Source organism: Suncus etruscus, chromosome 10 (genome assembly GCF_024139225.1).
Source record: "Suncus etruscus isolate mSunEtr1 chromosome 10, mSunEtr1.pri.cur, whole genome shotgun sequence".
Classification (NCBI taxonomy): Eukaryota; Metazoa; Chordata; class Mammalia; order Eulipotyphla; family Soricidae; genus Suncus; species Suncus etruscus.
The window spans coordinates 28,705,672-28,729,098 of NC_064857.1; the positions used below are offsets into that span (position 1 = coordinate 28,705,672).

The window sequence follows — 23,427 nt, forward strand, 5'->3', positions numbered from 1 at the left end:
GGTTTGATTCTCTGGCTTCCCATATGGTCCCCCAAGCCAGGAGCAATTTCTGAGTGTGTAGCCAGGAGTAAACCCTGAGTGTCACCAGGTATGCCCGCCCCCCCCCCAAAAAAAAACCAAAAAATAAAAAAAGACCTTTCTTTTAGGAATGTAATGGTAGTGATAAAAGAACAAATCCATGTTTATTGCAAATATTATATAGAAATTGGGCTATATACATATAAACAGATTTGATTTATAAGGAAATTTGGGATTACTTAAACATTTGAGATTTTTTAATGTCAAGATAGAAAATAGCCAGCTAATCTCATAATCATTATGTACATAATGTACATAATCATTATGTAGTCTTTGCTTAAGGATTTTATAATTGCTGTGTGTTTTTAGGCTTAGTGAAAGTGTAAAAGTTATAGTTAAGTTTAGGAAAAATTGGTGTTGTTTTGGCTTTGATCACACCTTAATGTTTAAATCTTTTATATTTAATACATATTTAATTAGTGTATGAGCTTAATTAGAATCTTTATTTTTCCTTTTCAGAAACTTATTGCTTATGGACACCTGACTGGCAATGCTCCAGATAGTACAACACCAGGCAAAAAATTAATTGATAGAATTATTGAAACAATTTGTGGCTGTTTCCAAGGTCCTCAAACAGATGAAGGTGTTCAGTTACAGATAATAAAGGTAATTAGTTGCATAGGTGAAATTTTATGGATAGTCTATTTTACCATTAGAAGCCTTTTACCCTGAAAATGGTAGACCGTAGAGCAGGGGTCTCAAACTCAATTTAGCTGGGAGTCACAGGAGGCAAAGTTGGGGTGAAGCAGGGCCGAATAAGGGATTTTGCTTACCGAATATTCGCAATAAAAAATCGCATTAGTAAGAAAAAAGTCGCAAAAAAATCGCATTAAACATTTGCATACCCCGAACGGAACTGCTTGGGGTATGCGAATGTTTAATGCGATTTTTTTCTTACTAATGTGATTTTTATTGCGATTATTCGGTAAGTGAATAATCGCAAATATTGCGATATTTGAAGGCCGGCTGCGGGCCACAAAATGTTGTCCGGAGGGCTGCAAACGGCCCGCAGGCCGCGAGTTTAAGACCCTTGCCGTAGAGAGATGGCTGAAAGGACTGAAGTGTTTGCTATACATGCAGAAATCTTGGACTGTCTGTGTCATTCCCCACAGTTCATATAGACACCTGAGCACTATCAAAAATGCCCCAAGACTTTATTTTTATTAAAATGGATTTTGGAAGGTTATTTTATATGCTTTCCACCTATTATAAATGTCATTTGAGTGCTTTTAGACCTCCATATTAAAGTATTTTGTTACTTACTTTGCTCTTTGGAAGATTAGTTCAAATTCTTTGTTTTGAACTCTGAAACATGGGCCCCAGAATTTTCAAAAATTCTAGTTCCTGTCACATTTATCATACAAATTTCATCTTAGCTCTAGCTGTCATGTGAAATACTGCTTTTCAACCACTGTTCAATGGACTGTGCCAGACTACAGGTTTAAAAAGGTTGAAAACCACTGATTTGGAGGTTTTATGGTGATGCTGATTTCTTCTTTACTGTTGGGAACCTTTTGTGTTCTTTCCTTTTGACCCATTCTTCACTGTGGTCTACTTGTATAATTGCCTTACTGTTTGATTTGTTATCCATATTCTGGATAACAACCCATTTTCTGGATCCAACAAACCTTGGTCCTTGTGCTATAACATAGGTGATTAAGATCATTTAAAATTTTACAACTAAACTATTTGTGTTTTGGGACCACACTCGGCTTTACCGGAAGTTTGCCTTCTGAATCTAGGCTCAGAGATCACTCTTGGTGGGGAAAGAGGAACTATATGCAATGCCAGTTGGCCACATGCAAGGCAAGCACCCTATCTGCTGTACTATTGCTCTGGTCCCTCATTAAAATATTTGAAAGAAAAAGCATTCAGATATATATTTGATCTGTTATAGATGTTGATTATTTTTGTTTGTTTTGTTTTTTTGAGTCACACCCAGTGGTGTTCAGAGCTTACTTTTGTGGCTCTGATCTTATGAGCTTTCAGGGGCAGAACACTCAGTGCTTATTCTACTTAGCAATGTATAATACAATGATAACAAAAGATATGACTCCTTTTTGAAATTAGTGATAGACTATAAGTGTAAATTTTTTACATTTTCCATCAGAATATCTACCTGAGGGTTATTTTATTGCTTTCCTATAGAACACTTATAAACATCTTAATAAATAGCTCCTATATTTTATCTAATACACCATGTACTGTATTTTGTCTATAAAAATGTTCTCAGAAAACAAAGTAAGACATATGTAAGTTCCAAAGTTGTCCATTTAATTTCTGAATATTCTATAAGGCATAACTGTGTCTCAGGCAATACATATACTTTATAGGATATGTTTGTCAGAATTGCTTCCATAAAAGAACTTCTGCTGTGGACATGTCTTAACTTCTCTGGTGTGAATGTTTTGATGTTAAGCATTTTAACAAATTAAAAATAACATTTCTATTGCAATGTAACAACTTAAGACAAGTTAACAAATTGAATGGTATTTCAGTGTCTGAGTTAGGAGAAATATGTGGAAAGTAGAACCAGGAAGAAAATAAATTATTTTAACAGTTGACATAATCAGTACAAGCAGAAATTCTATGTACACGTGTCCCACAGTATCTCTAAGTTTTGCCTGTACACTGTATTAGAGTGGAAATGGTGTCAGAAAGTCTTAATTCTAATATTAAAAAATATATGTTCATATTTTTGTGGTGAAATTGGACATAGAAAATTACCTTTCTTTTCTTTTTCTTAAAAGGCTTTACTTACTGCAGTTACATCTCAACACATAGAAATCCATGAAGGAACAGTACTGCAAGCTGTGAGAACATGTTACAATATCTATCTAGCAAGCAAAAATTTAATCAATCAAACAACAGCCAAAGCTACTCTTACTCAGATGCTAAATGTTATTTTTGCTCGCATGGAAAACCAAGCAGTAAGTATTAAAGACAAAAAAGCTTGTAAAATATTTACTGTGCAGAATATATTCTGTGAAAATAATTTTCATTAGTTATAGGAAACAAGAAATTTCATCACTAATGGACACAGTTTTTCCATTTTTATTAGATGACTGAGAAGGCAAATATTTATGTACTTTTAGCAGTTTCATTTATAAGGGTGATTATATTTTAAGTTAAGACATTTGACACAGAACATAAGATGCTATAGGAGTGTAGATACCTAAAAAACTTCCTCCCACAAATTGTTTCTTGTTACTTTCTGACTTACTTGATTACTGGTTTTTCATATGTTTTTCTGTACCTTATGTTTTTATGTATAAAAGTGAATGTATATGTGTTTATTCTCCCATCCACTTTTATTCCTCTTAGTTAAGATTTCATTTGATTGCAGTAAGTCTATTATTATTGACAGTCAAATTATTCTAGTGCTATTAGAATATTTTAGCTTTTCCTAGGCAAAGTTACATCTTTGAAACAAAGTTGTTAAGAGGATATATAATGAAAGTATTCTCAGTTTTTGTTTCCTCAGTATATTTTAGTTCTTTATTTTTGATGGACCGTAATTTTTAAGTCTCAGAAACATAGTGGCATATAAAGAATGTATAAGCATATAGCATATCAATTTTACTAGTATATATATTTTTTACTAATACTGGTATTTGCTTTTTGTTCCCTTCCAGTTGCAGGAAGCCAAACAAATGGAAAAAGAACGTCATCGACAGCAGCAGCATCTGTTGCAATCTCCAGTAAGCCATCATGAGCCTGAATCACCTCAACTTAGATATTTGCCACCTCAGACTGTTGATAATATACCCCAAGAACATGAAGGGGACCTTGGCCCCCATACAAATGATGTGAATAAAAGCCTTCAGGATGATATAGAACATGAAAATGGATCTGATATTTCCAGTGCAGAAAATGAACAGACTGAAGCTGATCAGGCAACAGCAGCTGAAAGTAATCTTGAGAAGGGGTTATTGGGTTTTTCAGTGTGTGTGTGTGAAGGTGTGTGTGTGGGGGTGGTAAAGGAATCATCAGAAGTGTTTTTTGTTAATGTGGAGAGTAATGATACATAATGGTAGACACCTGACATGTTGTTTAATTGTGGACTTTTTTCATCCTAAGAGTAAAAATTTTATTTTAGTTCAACCCACAAGATATTTACTAATGATACTGTGTATTTATTAGCATCTTGTGAACATTGTAGTTTGTAGACTTGCTTTTGAGGAGATTGTATTGTTCTAAAGAGGATAATATATGTAACAAAAGTATAAAAATTTATTTTTTCTTAAAATTACTTGACAAGTGAGATTTATTCTTGAAGATTTATAATGTAAAAATTAGGGAATTAGGGCCAGAGCAATTGAATGTGACCGACCCAGGTTCAACCCCTGGAATCCCAAATGGTCCCCCTGAGACTGGAGTAATTTCTGAGCACAACCAGGAATAGAGCGCCACGGGATGTGATCCAAAGCCCCAAACGAACAAATAAATATATTCAAGAAATAATGGTTTTATTAATTAATGAAAATACTAATTTAAATTAATTTGATTTAATTAATAGTGAAAATCAGCCAACTGATAAACATTTATTTTTATATCCTAGTGTGTAATAATCACAAAAATTGAGATTTTTCTAACAGTATTTTTTCCTAAGGACATTCATAAAGAAAAGGTTACATACTACAAAATGAGTTACATATATTTTATAAATATGCAACTCTGTAAAAATAATCACATGAAATAATTTTCTAGCTTAACATTATGCTCAGATTTGACTGCTCTATGAAACTACCAGAAAGTTCCCTTTGTTCTTTCGTTGCTTGTTATAAAAAAAAAAAAATAATGCTAATTCTGTTGTCTATCCAGTGGGTTAGAAGTAGAATAATTGTGTCCTAATTAATCTGAATTGTGTGGAAATTTTGTGTTGTGTCCTCTTCAGCCCTAAGGTAGTGAACCCAGAGTCTCATGTGCAAGATACTGTCTACCATTGAACCATATTCAATAGACTGAATTCTTGGAAAAGGCTATTATGATATATATATATATATATTTTTTTTTTTTTTGGTTTTTGGGTCACACCTGGCAGTGCTCAGGGGTTATTCCTGGCTCCAGGCTATTTTTAGCTCTTGATTTTGTGGTAGTGGTTGTTGTTATTTTGGATATGGTGGGCACACCTGACCATGCTGAGGGGACTTGTGCACATTGCCAGGTCTTAAACACAGGGCTCTCTCTTGTGAACATGCACTCCAGTTCTTTGAGTCATCTTTCTGGTCCTGGGTATTTTTTTCTGGTCCTGGGTATTTTTCTGTATTTTTATGGTAGGCAGCTCTTGTGCCCGTCCATTAATATTCAGCTTAAATAGTATCACCCAAAAGTATTTCCTAACTTTCCTTAGTAGAAGTACGTCTAACAAAGCACCTAGGCTTACTCTTGTTTCTGTGCATGGGGAGATTACTACTGGTGGAATTCCAGGAACCATATGAAATTAAACCTGAGTTAGTCTTGGGTAGGGAAGTATCTAACCTGCTGCACTATTGCTCTGGCTCCACATTATTCCTCATTTATAAAATGTCTGATCATCCAGGCTGATTTTGAACACCTAAAAGCAACTAATCATTCTCTATAAATTGTATTTATGGTTCTATTCAGTTTTGGGTCACTTCTAGCAATGCTCAGGAATTGGTTACTCCCAGCTTTGCTCACAGGTTGCTTTTGGCAGTGCTCATGGATGAGAAAAAAAGTCTGATATTAAACTTGGGTCTCCTGCTTGCAAAGCATGTTCTCAGTCCATTGACCTGTTCGTTCTACTCCCCATTATTTTTTCCACCCCTGATCATATTGATGTCCTAGCTCATGTATGGCATGTGCTCCATCCAGCCCCTTTGAATATCTCCTCAGCCCTATAATGATTCTATTAGTTTACAAGGGATAATTTCGATAAGCCAAGCATTTATAGTCTTTAAGAAAATACTGTCAATCTTTTGGCCGGAGAGATAATTGCCTTGCGATTCCTGGCATCCCCTGTTGTCCCTTGTGGTCCCCTGAGCCTGCCAGGAGCGGTTTCTGAACATAGAGCCAGTAGTAACCCCTGAGCATTGCTGATGTGCCCCCCCACACACACAAAGAATAAAAATACTTTTCAGTATTTAATAAAAATAGATTTTATTCTTTACTGCTCTTATGATTTACTTTTCTCTAGCCTGCTCTTGCCAAAATTTCCTCTGCTTTCACTACACTTACAAAGGGGCTGATTTAAAGGGCTAATGTCTAAAACAAAACTTAGACTTTTTTAGAAAACATTCATTTGTTACACTGTGTCCTAGACACTTTGCTGGGACTTGGAGTCAAAAAGCTGTTGGAGAAAGATTCATAGATCTTAAGGTGTTTGTGCTCTCCTAATAAATGAGGTATAATGTGGTAATTACCATGAAAGCTACTTGCTCAAGGTAATTGTATAATCTCAGAGTTAGAAAATAGTTTTATAGAGATGGTAATATTATTTTAATTGAATCTTGATGGATAGGTTAGGAGTTGACTAGCTAAATATATAGGGGGGTTTCTGGGTCAGGGAGGATCAGTTCAAAGGGCTGGAATGCTTGCTTTTACTATGGGAATACTGTGTACAGTCACGAAGCACTGCTGCTCTTGCCTCACCCCTAAAAGAATATTTTTTATATTTCTCAATAGAAGGTTTTCTAAAGGAAGAATCATGGGCTGTGATCCAACTATGTGAAAGATAGATACATGAGGTATCACTTGAGAGCTATCACTTGAGATATCCTAAATTATTTTGTCTTTAAGGGTATTTTCTTTCAGTAAGAAACGATTGATAAAGAAAGCATTGTCTTTAGTATTTTATTTTGAGTCAAGTATGCCAGTATATGAATTTGTATGTACTAAATTCTTTTACATACAATTCATTAATTATTTTCCATATGATCTTTAGTTTATTTTGAGTCAAGTTTGCCAGTATGTGAATTTGTACTTAGTAAATTCTTTTACATACAATTCATTAATTATTTTCCACATGATCTTTAGTTTATTTTGAATTACATTTGCCAGTATGGGAATTTGTACATAGTAAATTCATTGTACATCATATTTATTTTCTATTTATAATAAATATTCACACTGATCTATATGCAGATAATTTATCTGAGAATTGATTACTAGGACAAATTTTTACTATATATTTTGAGCATGTATATTTAATTATATTAGATTCCAAGTAAATTTATCAGCTAGAGAAATGCAAAGTTTAAGAATGGTATGAGCAGAGCCGGACTGATAGCACAGAGAGTAGGGCTTTTGCCTTTTATGCGGCTGACCTGGGTTTGATTTCTAGCATCCCCTATTGCCCTCAAGCCTGCCAGAAGTGATTCCTGAGCGCAGATCCAGGAGTAAACCTGAGTACAACTGGGTGTAAACCCCTCTACCCCCCCCCAAAAAAAAAAAAAAACAACAACAACAGATGATATGAGCAGCTTGAGGAAAGAAGTCAAAGGCTGGAGTCCCAGGTTAAACCCCATGTACTGTATGGTTCCCTGAACACTATGCCAGGAGTAACCCTTAAGCATTTCTGGCTATGATACCCACCCTTCTAATGGTATAAGGGGATGTAACTCAGTATGTGTGAGACCTTGATCCCTGACACCAGTATAAGAGCATGAATTGTGCTGAACTGTGTATATAATCCAATGATAGAACTGGATTTGAGTCTTCTTGAGCTTCTGGGGTTGATCCCCAAGTACGACAGAATTAATGCTATAAAAATTGTAGCAGAGACATTTATATTTACCACAGAAAAATTTACATACCTTTGTATTTGTATTTTATTTATTTTGGGGGTCACACTTGATGGTCCACTGGAGTTGACAGTGTATGTTTGGACTAAAATAATGGGCTGGAAAAATTATACAGCAGGTAGGTGCTTGCCTTGCTTGTGCCCAACCTGATTTGATCCTCAGCACCCTGTATGTTCCCTTGAGCCATGTTTAAGAAGTGATCCATGAGCATGTAGAGCCAGGACTAAGTCCTAAGCACTAAGCAAAAAGGGTATGGCACAAAAGCAACAGCAGCAAAAGTTTATGCACTTAAACTGCTTCTAATCTCACATGCAGCATTTTAATTTGTAGAATGAGGCAAATAGTAGATTGGGACCGTTAAGAACTAGGGGAATAGGTTTTAGTGGACCACATTCTCATAGTGTTCTTGTAGTGAGTTGACTGAGGTTATAGACCACCAACACTATCAACTAATAAATAATCTGATGACAATTTGTGTTGGACAGTGGCTCCTGTAACAAAATTCCAGATCCCAAAACAATCTAAAATACTGGGCCTTCCTGGCTCCTGTAACAAAATTCCAGATCCCAAAACAATCTAAAATACTGGGCCTTCCTGAGAGATTTAGTCTTTAAAGATGCTCTGGATGCTCTATTTTACATGTTTATTGGTGCTGCCAGGAATCAAACCCTATATATATATATGTCAGGTACTGCACCTTTGAGCTAGCATGCTAGCCCCAGCATGCCCTTTATTTTTAATGCATTTTTTAAAAATTGAATCAGTGAATTACAGAGTTACAGTTATCTACCAATGTCCCTAATTTTCCTCCCATCTTCCCAAGCCTGCCTCTGTGGTAGGAACTTTTCCTCTCTATCATTGTCCTAGAATTGCTGTCCCTAATTTATTCATAAGTATACTCCTACCTTTATCCCAGTGGCAAACTTCCTACTGAAGACCAGTTCTTTCCCCCCCCCCTCTCTTTTTTATGGAATGCTTCACAAATTTGTGTGTCATCATTGTGCAGGGGCCATACTAATCTCTGTATCATTCCAATTTCAGTATATGTGCTGCAGAAGTGAGTTCTCGGTTCCTGCTCTTTGCTTCTATTGCTTTGGGCTTTTGTATTCCCCTATGAAGTTTCTTTAGACTGCATGAGAGAGAGATCATGCTTGTGTGTGTCTCTCTCTCTGACTAACTTTATCCTGATACTCTCAGCTCATTCACATAGAAGCAAATTGTATGACATCCTTTCTTGTGGCTTAATAGTATTCCATTGTGTATTTGTATCATAGTTTTTTATCCATCATCTGAGTTTGGGCACTTGGTTTATTTCCAGTTTTGGCTATTGTGAATAGTACTGCAATGCACATAAGAACACAGATGTCTTTTTTGGGAACATGTCTTATTTTTATCTGCAATTATTTACACAAAGTAACAGAAATGTCAAATCCAATCAAATTCTCTTATGCTGTGTTTAAGTTTTAAATGACCATTATATTTGTTTTGCTTAAATTTAACTTGGGAAACAAATTACTAAATTTGATTTTATATGGAAATAATGGTTGGGGAGTGGGGAAAGGCAGGACTGAAAAACACTGATGATGAATCACATAGCCCCGTCTCTTTTTTATTAAGAACATCTCTGTCTTAGTGCACAATTATGGAATTGTTGGGTCAGGGAAATGGCTCAGGTGGTAGACTACATGTCCAGTATGTATGAGGCTCTGAGTTTGACCCTTGATATACCACGTGTCAACCACCTGTCTCACAACAACACCAGGAGCAACCCTTATTATTTAAACAAATGGATTTGATATTGATTAATCAAATCAAGTTAAACTACATTTGGTATATGGTTTGAAAAGTGTGTGAGATATTTAAAATGTTTTTATTTTCCCAAATACTATTAAAAACTTTGATTCTTAGGTGGATAATGTAGAACACTTCAGTTGATTAATAAAATAATTTTAATAGCTTGTCAAATGAATAATCAATCACATTAACTTGGATTTATGAATGATTTTAAAATTTGGTTTAGTTATAAATTTTGAAGGTTTAATATATTCTAGCTAAGATAATTGATTTTTCTTAAATTTTTAAGAAAGTTTTATTTAGAGAAATTTATCTAAAAAGTTAAATGTTTAAAAATATTTTCTTTTAAAGCACTATCTAAACATGATATATTGTATGATGGAGAAAACCATGACTGTGAGGAAAAGCCACAAGACATTGTACAGAGCATTGTAGAAGAAATGGTGAACATCATCGTTGGAGGTAGCGTATTTGCTTTAATATTAGTTTATTCTTTCTCATGATATTTCTTCTGAATATGGAGACTACTTTTATAATGTATGAAAAAAAAAGCCTTTGTGCTGAATAGATAGTATAGTGGCTATATACATCTCTTGCTTTGTATTGTGGTTGACCAGGATTCAATACTCAGCATGACACATGTGTCCCCCCCACCAAAAAAAAAGAAGAAAGAAAACCAAAACCAGTCCTCCCATTTTTGAATTGATAGTTCCAGTTCATAATCAGTGTAAGGTTTTTCTTCATCTTCTGCATTTCCTATTTGTATCTCTTTTTCATAATGAAAACCTGGGTTTAAGCAATAAAAGCCATCACTGACGTAATTTTGACTTACTAAAATTCAAGGTGTATTCTTATTGGGAAATTTGGTTTGTTGAGTTTTTTTGTTTGTTTTTGCAATTACATGTATTTTTAGACTATCCTATTAAGAGAGAAGAATGTGAGACTTGTGCTAACATTACTCAGATTATAATGATGCAATGCTTTTTTGTGTGTGTGTGTATGTGAGGGATGGTGGCCGTGCATTGCCAAGAACAGCCCCAGAAGTAGGAACAAACCCTGAGCATAGCTGAGGATGTTCCTTCCCTCCAAAAATTTGATGCTTAGCACTGAATGATGCCCTAGCACTCCTGCATGTGGCCTTGGTGGCCCTAAGCATTATTAAGCTCTGTCTGTGTTCCTTTTAAAATAAAAAAGTGTTTTTCTTATGAATTTTTACTTAGATTTTTTTCAGCTGGGGATTATAAATTGTAGAAATGTTTAATTATGTTTGTACTTTCATTATTCCAATGCTTTATATTTATTCTCTGAATTGAAATATTTAATTTTTCTGTATGGTTTGAGGTTCTAAACTAATTATATATTATAATCTTTTTCTTGTCCAATTGAAGTACTGATTTTTTTCTTAGTGGTTCTGCTTGAATTTTCTTTAGTTAAATGAATTTTTTTCCTAGCTAGTGTTTAAAATGTTTTAACTTGATAGTAAAATTTGACTTTATAATGTAAAACCCCTTACTAGTTTTTGTGTTTTTCTACATGACTTTAGAATCATTTCATTAAGTTAAAAAAGCCATTTTATTATATTGGAATTGTGTGGTATTATAAGCTACTTGGAGGATAGTTTTTGCATCATGGAATCATACTCACAAACATGTTTGTTTAGTTAAATATAAAGGCTAATATAAAATCTCTTATAAAATTTTATTTTCTTTTAATTATTGCATATTGCCTCTTACCTTATTTCTGTATTTTTTTAGTTTGATAGTATTTTCATTGATAATATTTTTCTTTTTCTACTTCCTAACATACTTAGAATATAGAAAAAACACTAGATTTTGATATTTAATGTATATTTTGCTTCTTTGGGCTTTTAGATTATTTCTAAATGATTTTTATTTGACTGTCTTGAGTTTTTCTAAGTGAATAATGTTTTGTCCTTTTTGAAACTCATTTTTATACTTTTAATTTTGCTATATAATATCGGACAGAACTATTAAAAAATGTTGAATAGGGCTGAAGATATAGCACAGTGGTAGGACATTTGCCTTGCATGTGGCTGACTCAGGAGGGACCTGGTTTGATTCTGGCACCCATTTGGTCCCCCAGCCTGCCAGGGGCGATTTCTGAGTGCAGAAATCCCTGCGCACAGTTGGGTGTGGCCCAACAACCAATTAACTAATAAATTAATAAAGTTTAAAAAATAAATAAAAGAATAGTCTAAATGATAGTAAGGAATTCTCATTTTGTTTCGATCATATTACTATGTTTCACCACATTAGAAGATACGTTTTTGTTAGGTATTTTAAAAAAATTAAAGTTTGGGCCCGGAGAGATAGCACAGCGGCGTTTGCCTTGCAAGCAGCCGATCCAGGACCAAAGGTGGTTGGTTCAAATCCGGGTGTCCCACATGGTCCCCCGTGCCTGCCAGGAGCTATTTCTGAGCAGACAGCCAGGAGTAACCCCTGAGCACCGCCGGGTGTGGCCCAAAAACCAAAAAAAAAAAAAAAAAAAAATTAAAGTTTATTTTAAAGACAGTTCTATCATGTGGTGCATGTATATTATTGTGTTAACCTATGTATGCTTTAACACTTTTTATTTCTTCTGCAATTTAATTTCTTGTTAGAATTTATTTTAATTAAATTTTATTTAAACACTGGTTTAGAGTTGTTCGTGATGTTCTTTTTTAAGTTAAGAATAGCTGTTGGATTTTTTTTTAAATCATTTTGATGATTTTTCTATTATTATTATTATTACTATTATTATTTACCTTTCTTTTATATCTCACATTCTATATTTGTTGAATATCTTAACATGACTTTATTGCCTTTATAGTCTTCAAAGACTTTTAACTACTTATTTATTTATTTATTTATTTATTTATTTATTAACTTTTTGGTTTTTGAGCCATGTCCAGGAGTGCTCAGGGGTTACTCCAATCTCTGCATTCAGAAATCACTCCTGGCAGGCTCTGAGGACCATATGGGATGCTCGGGATTGAACCCGGGTTGGCCACTTGCATTATGCTATGGCTCCTATTCCTTTAGATACCTTTTTTTGGAGGGGGCCACACCTGACTGCGCTCAGGAGTTACACTCAGACATCGCTCCTGGCTATGGGAAGCCGGAATTGAACCTACCTCCATCTGCGTGGGAGACAAATACCAGTGTGCTACCACTCTGGCCCCTCTGTAGATATTTTTTTGTTGTTTGTTTTTGGTCCCTTGGTGCTGGGGCAATTCCCGACTCTGCTCAAGGGTGAGTCTTGGTGGCCAGGGGTCTTCACATGGTGCCATGGATTTCAAGGGTCTGTTGGATTGATGTGAGGCAGGTACTTGAACTCCTTTTCAGTAAATACACTTTTGTGTCAGAGCCCCACTCTTTCCCTTTCTTTCATAGTACTTTGCTTGAGTTTATTGACACAGCATTTTTTCAAATAACATTAAAAGCAGAAACTAGAACAATTTTCGTTATAAAATCAGGAAACTGTGCTCATATTGGTGAACTTGGTTTTTATTTTAATTTTTTTATTTTGCAGTGTCAGGTATCAAATGTAGGGCCTGAAACATGAGAGACTTTACCCTTAAGCTAAATTCTCAACCATCCTTTTTATTTGAGCTGTAGACTTTATATAGCAAAATTACATTTCTTCAATATATAAAGAGCTCTCTGAGTAATTGTCAGTATTTCTATTATGGTTTGATTGGGGAAACCTCCCCACAGTGCTTGAATGCTAAAGACCACTCCCAGTGAGACTGCTCTGCAACCCTGATCAGTGCTGGAGCTACCAGGGGCACATCACTGATGAGAGGTGATATGGATCAGGCATCAAACTAGGGGCTCCAACAAGCAAAAAGTTTGTTCTACAGGATTGGAGAGATAGTATAGTGAGAAATGCACTTAACTTATACTTGCCCCACCTAGTTTTGATCCTTGGCATCTCATAAGGTCCCTCAAGCACTGCCAGGAGTAATTTCTCAATGTAGAGCCAGGAGTGACCCCTAAGTATTACTGGATGTGACTCAAAACCTAAAAAAGTAAGTCTGTGTTTTAGCCCTTTAAGATATCTGCCTAGCCCCTTTATTTGCTTCTCTTTTATTTCTTAAGTGGCCTTTCTCTCGAGTGTCTCTTGTGATGGCAGTCTAAGACACAATGCATGTTCAGGTTGAGAAGTAGTAGAAAGCAGATGTCTCCCTTGACCAGATGTGACTTAATTCTTTCTGGGCTGCCTATGCCTATTTCGCTTACCCCTTGTTAACCTACAGTGATGTCAAGGGATGGCTAAGATAAATGCCTTGTGAGCATTTATATATTTTAGATTGTGGAGACTTTTCTTCAGACTTGCTAACCTAATTCAATTCAGCTTTTGCCTGGGAATCTTAGGTTGTTATAATCAACTAGAGTTGAAATTTACAGTAGTTAAGTAGAAATAGTAGAAGCCTAGGACTCACATTTCATTGCCAAACTAAACTTGTTTTCCTTCCATTTTAATTGAAGCACACCCTGTTAGCTAGATATATCTCTCATACTCCTGCCATATTTCTTAAGGAAAGCAATTCAAAAATAGAATTTCCACTTGAATTAGCAGGCAGGGCCCTAATACAAGTCTTTATTATGGATAAAAGGTTTGCTGATAGACATGACCTGGTTTCCCAGCTTTTTTATTCATTACTCCCTGACCCATATACCCCATCACACACACTCTTTAACTCTTAACCCTTACATTTAAAGGTGTTGGGCTATTATTATTAATGTTGTTGTGATTGTTACTTTAATTTTGCTTTGGTTATGAGTCACATTTGGCAGTGTTCAGGAGTTACTTCTGGCTCTGCGCTCAGGAATTACACCCTGAAGCGGTGTCTGAGAACTATATAGGGCAATAGAGATTCAACTTGGCTTCACCACATATAACCTAACCACTGTACTAACTCTCAAACCCTGGCTTTGGATTATTTTAAAGGAACACTCAAGATAAAACTCTGCTCCTTCTCTGGTTCACCTATTGCATTTATTCTTTACTGAACATTATTAGATTTTTCCCTTGAACTAAAAGTATCATATTCCAGGAATTGCTTCAGGAGATTGGGCCATTCATCAGGTCCTCCTTAGCATTCTAATGCTATTAAATATTAAAGCATTTAATAATTTTTCTAGTAACTTCCTTGAAAGTTATCAAAAGAGAAAGTAAATTAGTAGATTCAGTTGCATCTATGTTTAGAGGTAGAGGAAAAATAATAATACATATATTAATTGCATATCCAAATTATTTTATATACATATTCATTTCCAGTATTCTTTCTGAATACTGGGATGTTAAATTCTATTACTGTTCATTTCTTAAGACGAGAAAATAGAGGCACTGAGAAATTAACTTGAAAGTGGTAAAGATTCCAACAAAAACCTAAAAATAAATTCAGAAAGTTGAGTTCCCGTTGAGAATTTCCTAAGAAAAGTAATATCAACATTGCTTTTCAAAAATAGTTTTTTTCAGGCCACACCTGGCAATGCTCAGTTACTCCTGGTGCTCAGGGAACCATATGGAATGCCAAAGTCTGTCTCATGCAAGGCAAGCTCCCTGCCTGCTATATAATTTTTCTAGCCTCTTTTCAAAAATTTTTAATAAAGAGGGCTAAAATGAGAAGTCATTGAGATGTGGCAGACATTAAGAAAGTAGTTGGGTTTGCTTTACTTGTTTGGGGGAGGGTAGACCATATCCAGTGGTGCTGTGAGGTCTGATCCCAGCTCTAAGCTCCGGAGTTGCTTAGTGGTTCTCAGAGACCAGGCAGGGACCAAAAGCTGACCTAGTCATGCCCTAATACCTAACTAACTTGTATTATCTCTTTGATGCTAAGTTTTGTTTTTTTTTTTTAGTTTTTGGAGTGAGAAGATTTGAGTATATTTGTTGAGTAATTAAAATATATATAGTGAACAATGCACAAAATTGAAAAAAACACTGTTGTAAGAGTGGATTTGACTATGAATGACTGGCTTACCTCAGATTCAAAGGAGTATCCTTACCCTGAAATGTGAAGGGAAAATAAGCTAATAAATATTTTTTAGCATATCATATATTAGTATAATTAAAACCTCTAAAGATCCTCTTTTTGTTGTTTTTTTGGGTGAGGGGAGACTATACCCAGCAGTCCTTAGGGGCTTCCTGGCTCTGATCTCACTGATGTTTGGAAAACCATCTGATGCTAGGCATTGAATCTGCATGCATTGCATGCATTCAGCCTGAAGCTATATCACTGGCTCAGCAACTGGTTTCTTGTTCCTTTGTTGTTGGTTTTTTTTCATTAAAAATAATACAGTAATATTACTGTACTTTTTATGGATGAAACCCAAGGACAAACATGTTTGCAATCATGGTGCTTAAATAAAGATAATAATAATAATAATAAAAACCCAAAAAGTAATATTAATTATTATAACTATGGTATAAGGCAGGGGTCTCAAACTCAATTTACCTGGAGGCCGTAGGAGGCAAAGTCTGGGTGATCCTTGAGTGTAAAGTCAGTAGTAAGCCTTGAACATTGGGGGTGTGACCCAAACAACTAAAAACAAAACAAAAAAAAAGATTCCTCTAGGACAGGGCCACAAAATATTGGACGGAGGGCCGCAAACGGCCCACAGGCCGTGAGTTTGAAACCCCTGGTATAAGGGGTTAATATATATTACCTCCAAAGTGCCCATGATCTGACAACTTTTAAAATTAATTAGGTTTAGATTATGTTTATAATAGCATTGACATTTGTAGCTTTGGTGTCTAAAGTTCCATCACCTAATTACCACCAACATGCCTAAGATTCCTGTCATTGTGCCTTAGTTACTTTCAGTTCACCTCATTATTTTCTATTCCCCTCCCCACCTACTTTCTTCCCCATATTTTCTTTTTTGTAATCCAATTTCTAGGGTTTGTTATTGGTACTTTCCAATGCCCTATTTTTGTTTCTTTATAGACATTAATGTTGATGAGTGAGATTACTTGGGACTTGTCCTTTTTTTTTTTTTTTTTTTAATCCATCAAGATACCCCCAGTTTCATTTATATTGTGGCAAAATGTATGATTTTTTTTGGGGGGGTCACACCCAGCGGCACTCAGGGATTACTCCTGGTTTACACTCAGAAATTGCTCCTGGTAGGCTCGGGGGACCACATGGGATGCTGGAATTCGAACCACCATCCTTCATGCAAAGAAAACACCCTATCTCCATGCTATCTCTGCGACCCTCAAAATGCATGATTTTATCTTTTCTTACATTGGCATAGTTTTTACTTTATTATATATGTACTGCAGTTTCTATCCACTGATTTGTTGTAGGGCATTTGGATTTCTTCCATATGCTGGCTATCATTTTAAGTTCTGCAGTGAACATAGGTTAAGTGAACATAACTGGATTTGGGGGTTCTTTTTAGCTTTTATTGGTGGAGACAAGGGGCGATTATACCTGGCTCTGTCCTCTTGGTGGTGTTTGGGGGACCATATAGGACTGGGTATAGTACCTTGGTTGGCTGCCTGCAAGGCAAGTGCTTTAGCCACTTTCTGGGCTTTAGCCAGGAGCTCTCCAGTAACTTTTATAATGCAATTTTCCAAATGTGTCTTTATCAATGGCTTTTTTTCTTTTGGGGGAGTAAGGTACATATGACAGTGCTCCGGGATTAATTCCTGACTCTACACTTATGAATCCTCCTGGCAGTTCTCAGGGCACCAATATGGAGAGCTGGGGATTGAATGTAGGTTAGCTGTGTGCAAAGTTTCTTCTTAACATCCCAAATGCATTAGCATTTATTCAAACCTAGTTTATTAAAGGTTAAAAAAATTAAGAGGTAAGCTTGTTTTTTACATCCTGGCAGCCTTTATCAGTTAAGGGTTTTTTTTTTTTGTTTTGTTTTGTTTTGTTTTTGCTATAGCTGCTAAAGACTATTTGAATATATTCGAAATGCATACTTAATAGTAAATATGCTAACCTTTAAGTTAGTACTTGTACATACTATTATACATTGATTTTTCTGCCACTGTTAACTCAGATATATTTGCATGCCTTTTTATTCTTGTTGTTGAAGATATGGGAGAAAGGACAACTATAAATTCAAGTGCAGATGGCAACATTGGATCTATAGAAGATGGTAGTGACAGTGAAAATATTCAAGCAAATGGAATTCCAGGAACACCAATTTCTGTTGCATATACACCGTCCTTACCTGATGACAGATTGTCTGTCTCTTCCAATGATACTCAGGTATAAATTGAGGCATATAGGACTGGGGGGAATCCTGTTAGTCTTCCAAATTTCTAAACTGCCATTGCCTTTTGAATATTTTTTAATGAAAATTATAAGTTTGGAGAAATATAAATGTTCTTGTTTTCCTTTACTGATAGAAACAGAAGCAGTTTATTCCTTCAGTGTATTGCTAGTTAAATTTACAACTCTAGCGTGTGTCTCATTTCCCGTCTACACTGAAATTTCAGTCTCCATACTGAAATTATATGGAATATTATAATATCAGGAAATAAATAACTTTCAGAAAGTGTAGGGAACTTTATCTTACTTTTATCTAGGGCTGCAGTAGAAATAATAACATAGTAATGCTAAGCCATGATCATCATTCCCTACCCTTTATTTTGGGTGTTTTATGCCTATGTAAATTGTTTTGTTCTGTTCTTATTTTTGGGCCAAATCCGGCAGCACTCGGGTTACTCCAGGCTCAGTGTTTAGAAATCGCTCCTGGCAGGCTTGGGGGACCATATGGGATACTGGGAATTGAACCGGGGTCTGTCCCAGATTGGATGCTTGCAAGGCAAACGCCTTACCACTGTGTTATTGCTCCGGCCCCAGTCTATATAATTTTTGATAATGATAGTAGTAACTCATACACAAGGTAAGTTTTCTTGGGCTTCATGACCTTGTCCTGACATACTTCATGTCTTAAAATAATATTGTATGTCTGTGTAAGGAGATAAAAATAAAAATGGACAAAAACTGAAAACATCCACTGACAGATGGTAAGAAGCCTAGTTTAAGTCTTTAGATGAAATATTTAGTTTAGGACATGGGATACTAGTTTTTGTATGTAATCATTTGAATTGGGTAAATTTTAGGAATGTTCGGTGAAAAAAGTGCTAAGTAGGTGTTAGGGATGGAAGATCATGTCATATTACATAGAAAGCAGTGAACAAACTCATTTACTTTTCTAGTAGAATTGAATATAATTTATGAAAGGATAAAATGTTTATATGTTACTCTATTTACATGGTACATTAATTCATTTAGGAATCTGGAAATTCTTCAGGACCTTCACCTGGTGCTAAGTTTTCCCACATTTTACAAAAGGATGCCTTTCTAGTATTCAGGTCATTGTGTAAACTGTCAATGAAACCACTGTCAGATGGTCCACCGGATCCGAAGTAAGTTATTAGACTGCAAATAATTTTTTCAAGTTTGAAATTTACTGTAAGATTATATATTTTTTAAAGCTTACAAAAAGCATTAAATAACTGCTCTTGGTATGTGTAGCAGGTGCTTGATAACAGATGATCAAATGAATTCAATGTTAGAAGCAACTTTGTAGCTACTGTAGCACTTCTGTCTTGCTTCTGAATACTATCAGTTAAAGGTGGTAAAACCTAAGAAAAATAAGTCTTTTCTTCTTTTTTGGGGGGTGGGAGGTTGGGCCACACCTGGTGACGCTCAAGGGTTTACCCCTAGCTATGAGCTCAGAAATTGCTCCTGGCTTGGGGGACCATATGGGACACTGGATTCAAACCACTGTCCATCCTGGATAGGCTGCATGCAAGCCAGCGCCCTACTGCTGTGCTACTGCTCTGTCCTCTTTTTCTTCATTTTTTGAGGAGGACAACACTAGGTGGTGCTCAGGGATTTACTCCTGGCTTTGCTCAGGAACCACTCCTGCTAAGCTTGGGGGACAATAAGAGGTTTCTGGGTATTAAACCCAGGTTGACTGTGTGCACTTCAGGTGCCTTTCCCTCTGCATTATCACTGAAGCTCCCGAACTATAAATCTTAACATTAGTAATGAAAGCTAATCTACTGGTAGATTAGACCCAACTCAATAAAACACATTAAGAAAAAATAGGAGTTAACATACCCATCTATAAACAAATGGATGATATTGTACTAAAATAGTTGTATTGGGGCCAGAGCTGTGGCACTGAGCAGTAAGTTGTCTGCCTTGCTGGTGCTAGCCTAGGACAGACTGTGGTTTGATCCCCCCCAGCGTCCCATATGGTCCCCCAAGCCAGGAGTGATTTCTGAATGCCCAGCCTGGAGTAACCCCTGAGCGTCACCGGGTGTGCCCCCCAAAATAAAAACCAAAAATAAATAAATAAGATAAAATATTTGTGTTGTAAAATAAAATATAGTTATAAAAGACACACTACTGAATGGGAGAAAAGAGTCATAAACCATCCATCTGGTAACAAGTGATTAGTAAATTGTAGAAAGCTTTCTCAAAACTCAGCTCCAAAAGTTCCACATTTTAAAATGGGAGATGTGCTGAATAGATAATTTCTCAAAGTGGAGAAGAAAACATAAATGTCTACCAGGCCTGACTGATTTCTAGGGGGAAAATTTTCAAAACAACAATGAAATATCTCATACTTGTGAGAATGACACTTATAGAAAAGTCCAGAAGCCACCAGGGTTGGTTTTTATGCACTGTTGGTTTTATCTCTGGGAAACAGTACAAAGACTTCTCAAAGAATTGTAACTAGAACCCCTGTGTAACCCAACCATTCTATGCCTATGCCATCTACCTAAGGAACACTGAAACAGTTTAATTTGAAAAGGTAAATGTGCTTATCCATATTTATTGCGGGGCTATTTGCAATAGCCAAGATATGGACACAAGTCAAATTCAAATATCCAATGATGAATAATTAGATAAGCAAGTTTTGATATATAGATATAATGATACTCAGCTTTAAAATGAAATCTTACCCTTTGCTACAAGTTGGTTGGAATTGGAGGGTGTCAGGTGAAGTGAAGTAATTTAGGGATGGCCAATTGCTGGGAGATCTCACTCATAAATAGTATATAAAAAATAAAGAAAATGAACAGTACCCAATGAAAGAACTGAGGTTATGGAGGAGGTAGGGTTTATATGAAGGAATATGAGTGGGGTGAACCAGCATGATGTAGGGACAGAGATGAATACCTGGCACACTACTGTGGTGGTAGTGGTGTCATAGTGCTGGAGATCAAATTCTTTGCAGTGTTGGGATCAAAACTGGTTTATTGAATGCAAGGCAAGTGTCATAAGCCCTACACTTTCTGGCTCTTGAGAGTTACAATTCTTAATTTTATAGTATTAGTGTAATGGTAATACTATGCTGATATTATATATCACATATTAATATAATATAGAATATTATGAAGAATAAATTAGTTTTTATTCTACTTAAGAGACTTAACCAAATGGGAAATTTTGTTTGAACATAAAAAGAGCTTCTTGATTTTAGTGTCAAGAATTTTAGAATTACGTACTAGAGACTGAAATTTCTACCCCTAGACAATTAATCTTTTTCTTAAAGAGTATGTTTTATTTTAAATGTTTTTGTTAATTTTTGTTGTTGTTCAAAAGTCAGTGAGCTTTTGTGATAGGACAGTTATTTGGTTATTTTTAAATTAATGCCAGTACATGATGGGTATTTATGTTTAGATAACTGCATGAATCCTTTTTTTTTTGTTTTGTTTTGGGTTTTTGGTCATACTCAGTGATGCTCGGGTTACTCCTGGCAGGCATGGAAGACCATACAGCAGGAGTCTCGAACTCGCGGCCCGCTGGCCATTGCCGGCCCTCCGTACAACATTTTGTAGCCCGCAGCCGGCCTTTAAATATCGCAGTATTCGCGATTATTCGCTTACCGAATAATCGCAATAAAAATCACATTAGTAAGAAAAACACCGCATTAAACATTCATATGCCCCGAGCAGTTCCGTTCGGGGTATGCAAATGTTTAATGCGATTTTTTGTGATTTTTTTTTTTTTTACTAATGCGATTTTTTATTGTGAATATCCCGTAAGCGAATACTCAAGAATACTTTGCGCCTAGCGCAGACGTCATTTCTGCTGCTTCTGCCCGCTGTCCCTTGCATTATCGAAGGCCTAAGGGAGAGAAGTTTATTACAGAATTAGATTTTGTCATACCTTCATCATGACTTCATCAAAGCCTGCAGTGAAGAGAAAGATTGATGACGAGCACAGTTAATTTCAGGAAAAGTGGGAGACGCAGTATTTCTTTGTTGAGCACAGGGGCATCCCCTTATTTGCTCAGAGAAAGTTGAGTGCACAAGGAATACAACTTGAAACGCCATTATTCAACTAAACATGCTGAGGAATGTGCAAAATATCAAGGAAAAGAGAGAGCCAAGCGGGTTTCCAGTCTTAAAGCATGTCTAATGAGGCAACAAGATTTCTTCAAAAAAGCAATCAAAGAGAATGTTGCATCAGTCGAAGCTAGTTACATGGTTAGTGAGATGATTGCTAAGGCAGGAAAACCATTCACAGAAGGAGAGTGTGTTAAAAAATTTATGTTACAGGCTGCAAGTATTATCTGTCCGGAAAAGAAAGGTCAGTTTAGCAAAATCAGCCTTTCTGCCAACACTGGCAGAGCGCATTTCTGACATGTCAAGTGGCATTTATCATCAACTGTTTGAGAAAGCCAAATGTTTTGATGCATACTCAGTTGCTCTTGACAAGGGCACAGATATAACAGACACTGCGCAGCTCACAATTTATGTCTGTGGTGTTGATTGCAATTTTGAATTGACAGAGGAGTTGCTCACAATAATTTCAGTGCATGGCCAGACCACCGCTAATGAGATATTTTGGCATCTGTGTGATGCCATTGAGAATGAGGTTTGCCATGGAAGAGGTTTGTTGGAATAATAACCGATGGAGTGCCATTGATGACAGGGAGGAAAAATGGACTGGTGGCACTTATTCAAAAAAAACTTGAAGAGGAGGGTGTAGAGAAGGCCATTGCTCTTCACTGCATTATCCATCAGCAGGCCCTTTGCAGTAAATGACTGCCATGTGACAATGTGATGTCTGTTGTTGTGAAATGCATCAACCAAATCATATCCAGGGGCTTAAAGCACAGGAGGTTCCATGCTTGTTTAGAGGAAATGGAGTCAGAATATGGAGATGTGTTCTATTTCACCAAGGTACGTTGGCTCAGCAGGGGAAATGTCCTGAAAAGATTTTTTGAGTTGAGAGAAGAAGTGAACACCTTCATGGAGAAGGATGGGTATGCTGTTTCTGAGTTGAGTGATCGTTTGAGGACTATTTTTTTTTTTTTTTTTTGTGAAATCCCTTATGCGGCCCTGTCTCACCCCAACTTTGCCTCCTGCGGCCTCCAGGTAAATTGAGTTTGAGACCCTGACATGCAGGATTCGAACTATTGTCCGTCCTGGATCAGCTATGAGTAAGACAAATGCCCTACTCCTTGCTGTCCTTCGGCCTCATAAATCCTTTATTTGAGGACATATTCTGTACCAAGCATTTGATTGATATTTTGCAGGTGCAAAGAAAATTATACATAACACTAAACTCTTATTCAAGAACATATTTAATACAAGCATACCTAATATATATGTACTTAATAGGAATGTATTTAATACAAAAAATTTTATAAGCTGTTTCAATAACTATGGGAATTGAGCAAAAGAGAAAAATAATAAACTATTTCTTTTTCTCGTGATGTTTTTAACTTGATTTATCTTTTTTTGGGTAATCTTTCTGTTTACAATGCATAGTTTTAGAGAAATACCTATTTTG

General features: G+C 36.0%; 1 protein-coding gene and 1 non-coding gene across 2 annotated transcripts in view; one reads left to right on the forward strand and one right to left on the reverse strand.

Annotated features, from left to right (window-relative positions):
* The window catches only part of ARFGEF1 (ADP ribosylation factor guanine nucleotide exchange factor 1), a 126,863-nt gene that overhangs the window by 28,686 nt on the left and 74,750 nt on the right, over window positions 1-23,427 (forward strand). Inside the window, exons 4-9 of the mRNA XM_049781796.1 lie at window positions 538-684; window positions 2,829-3,008; window positions 3,714-3,990; window positions 9,987-10,097; window positions 17,693-17,868; window positions 18,901-19,034. Of these exons, the coding sequence (XP_049637753.1) occupies window positions 538-684; window positions 2,829-3,008; window positions 3,714-3,990; window positions 9,987-10,097; window positions 17,693-17,868; window positions 18,901-19,034 (1,025 nt within the window). The remainder of the gene's footprint in view (window positions 1-537; window positions 685-2,828; window positions 3,009-3,713; window positions 3,991-9,986; window positions 10,098-17,692; window positions 17,869-18,900; window positions 19,035-23,427) is intronic.
* LOC126021755 (U6 spliceosomal RNA) lies at window positions 8,803-8,906 on the reverse strand. The gene has a single exon (XR_007500232.1). It is a non-coding gene; the product is annotated as a U6 spliceosomal RNA (small nuclear RNA).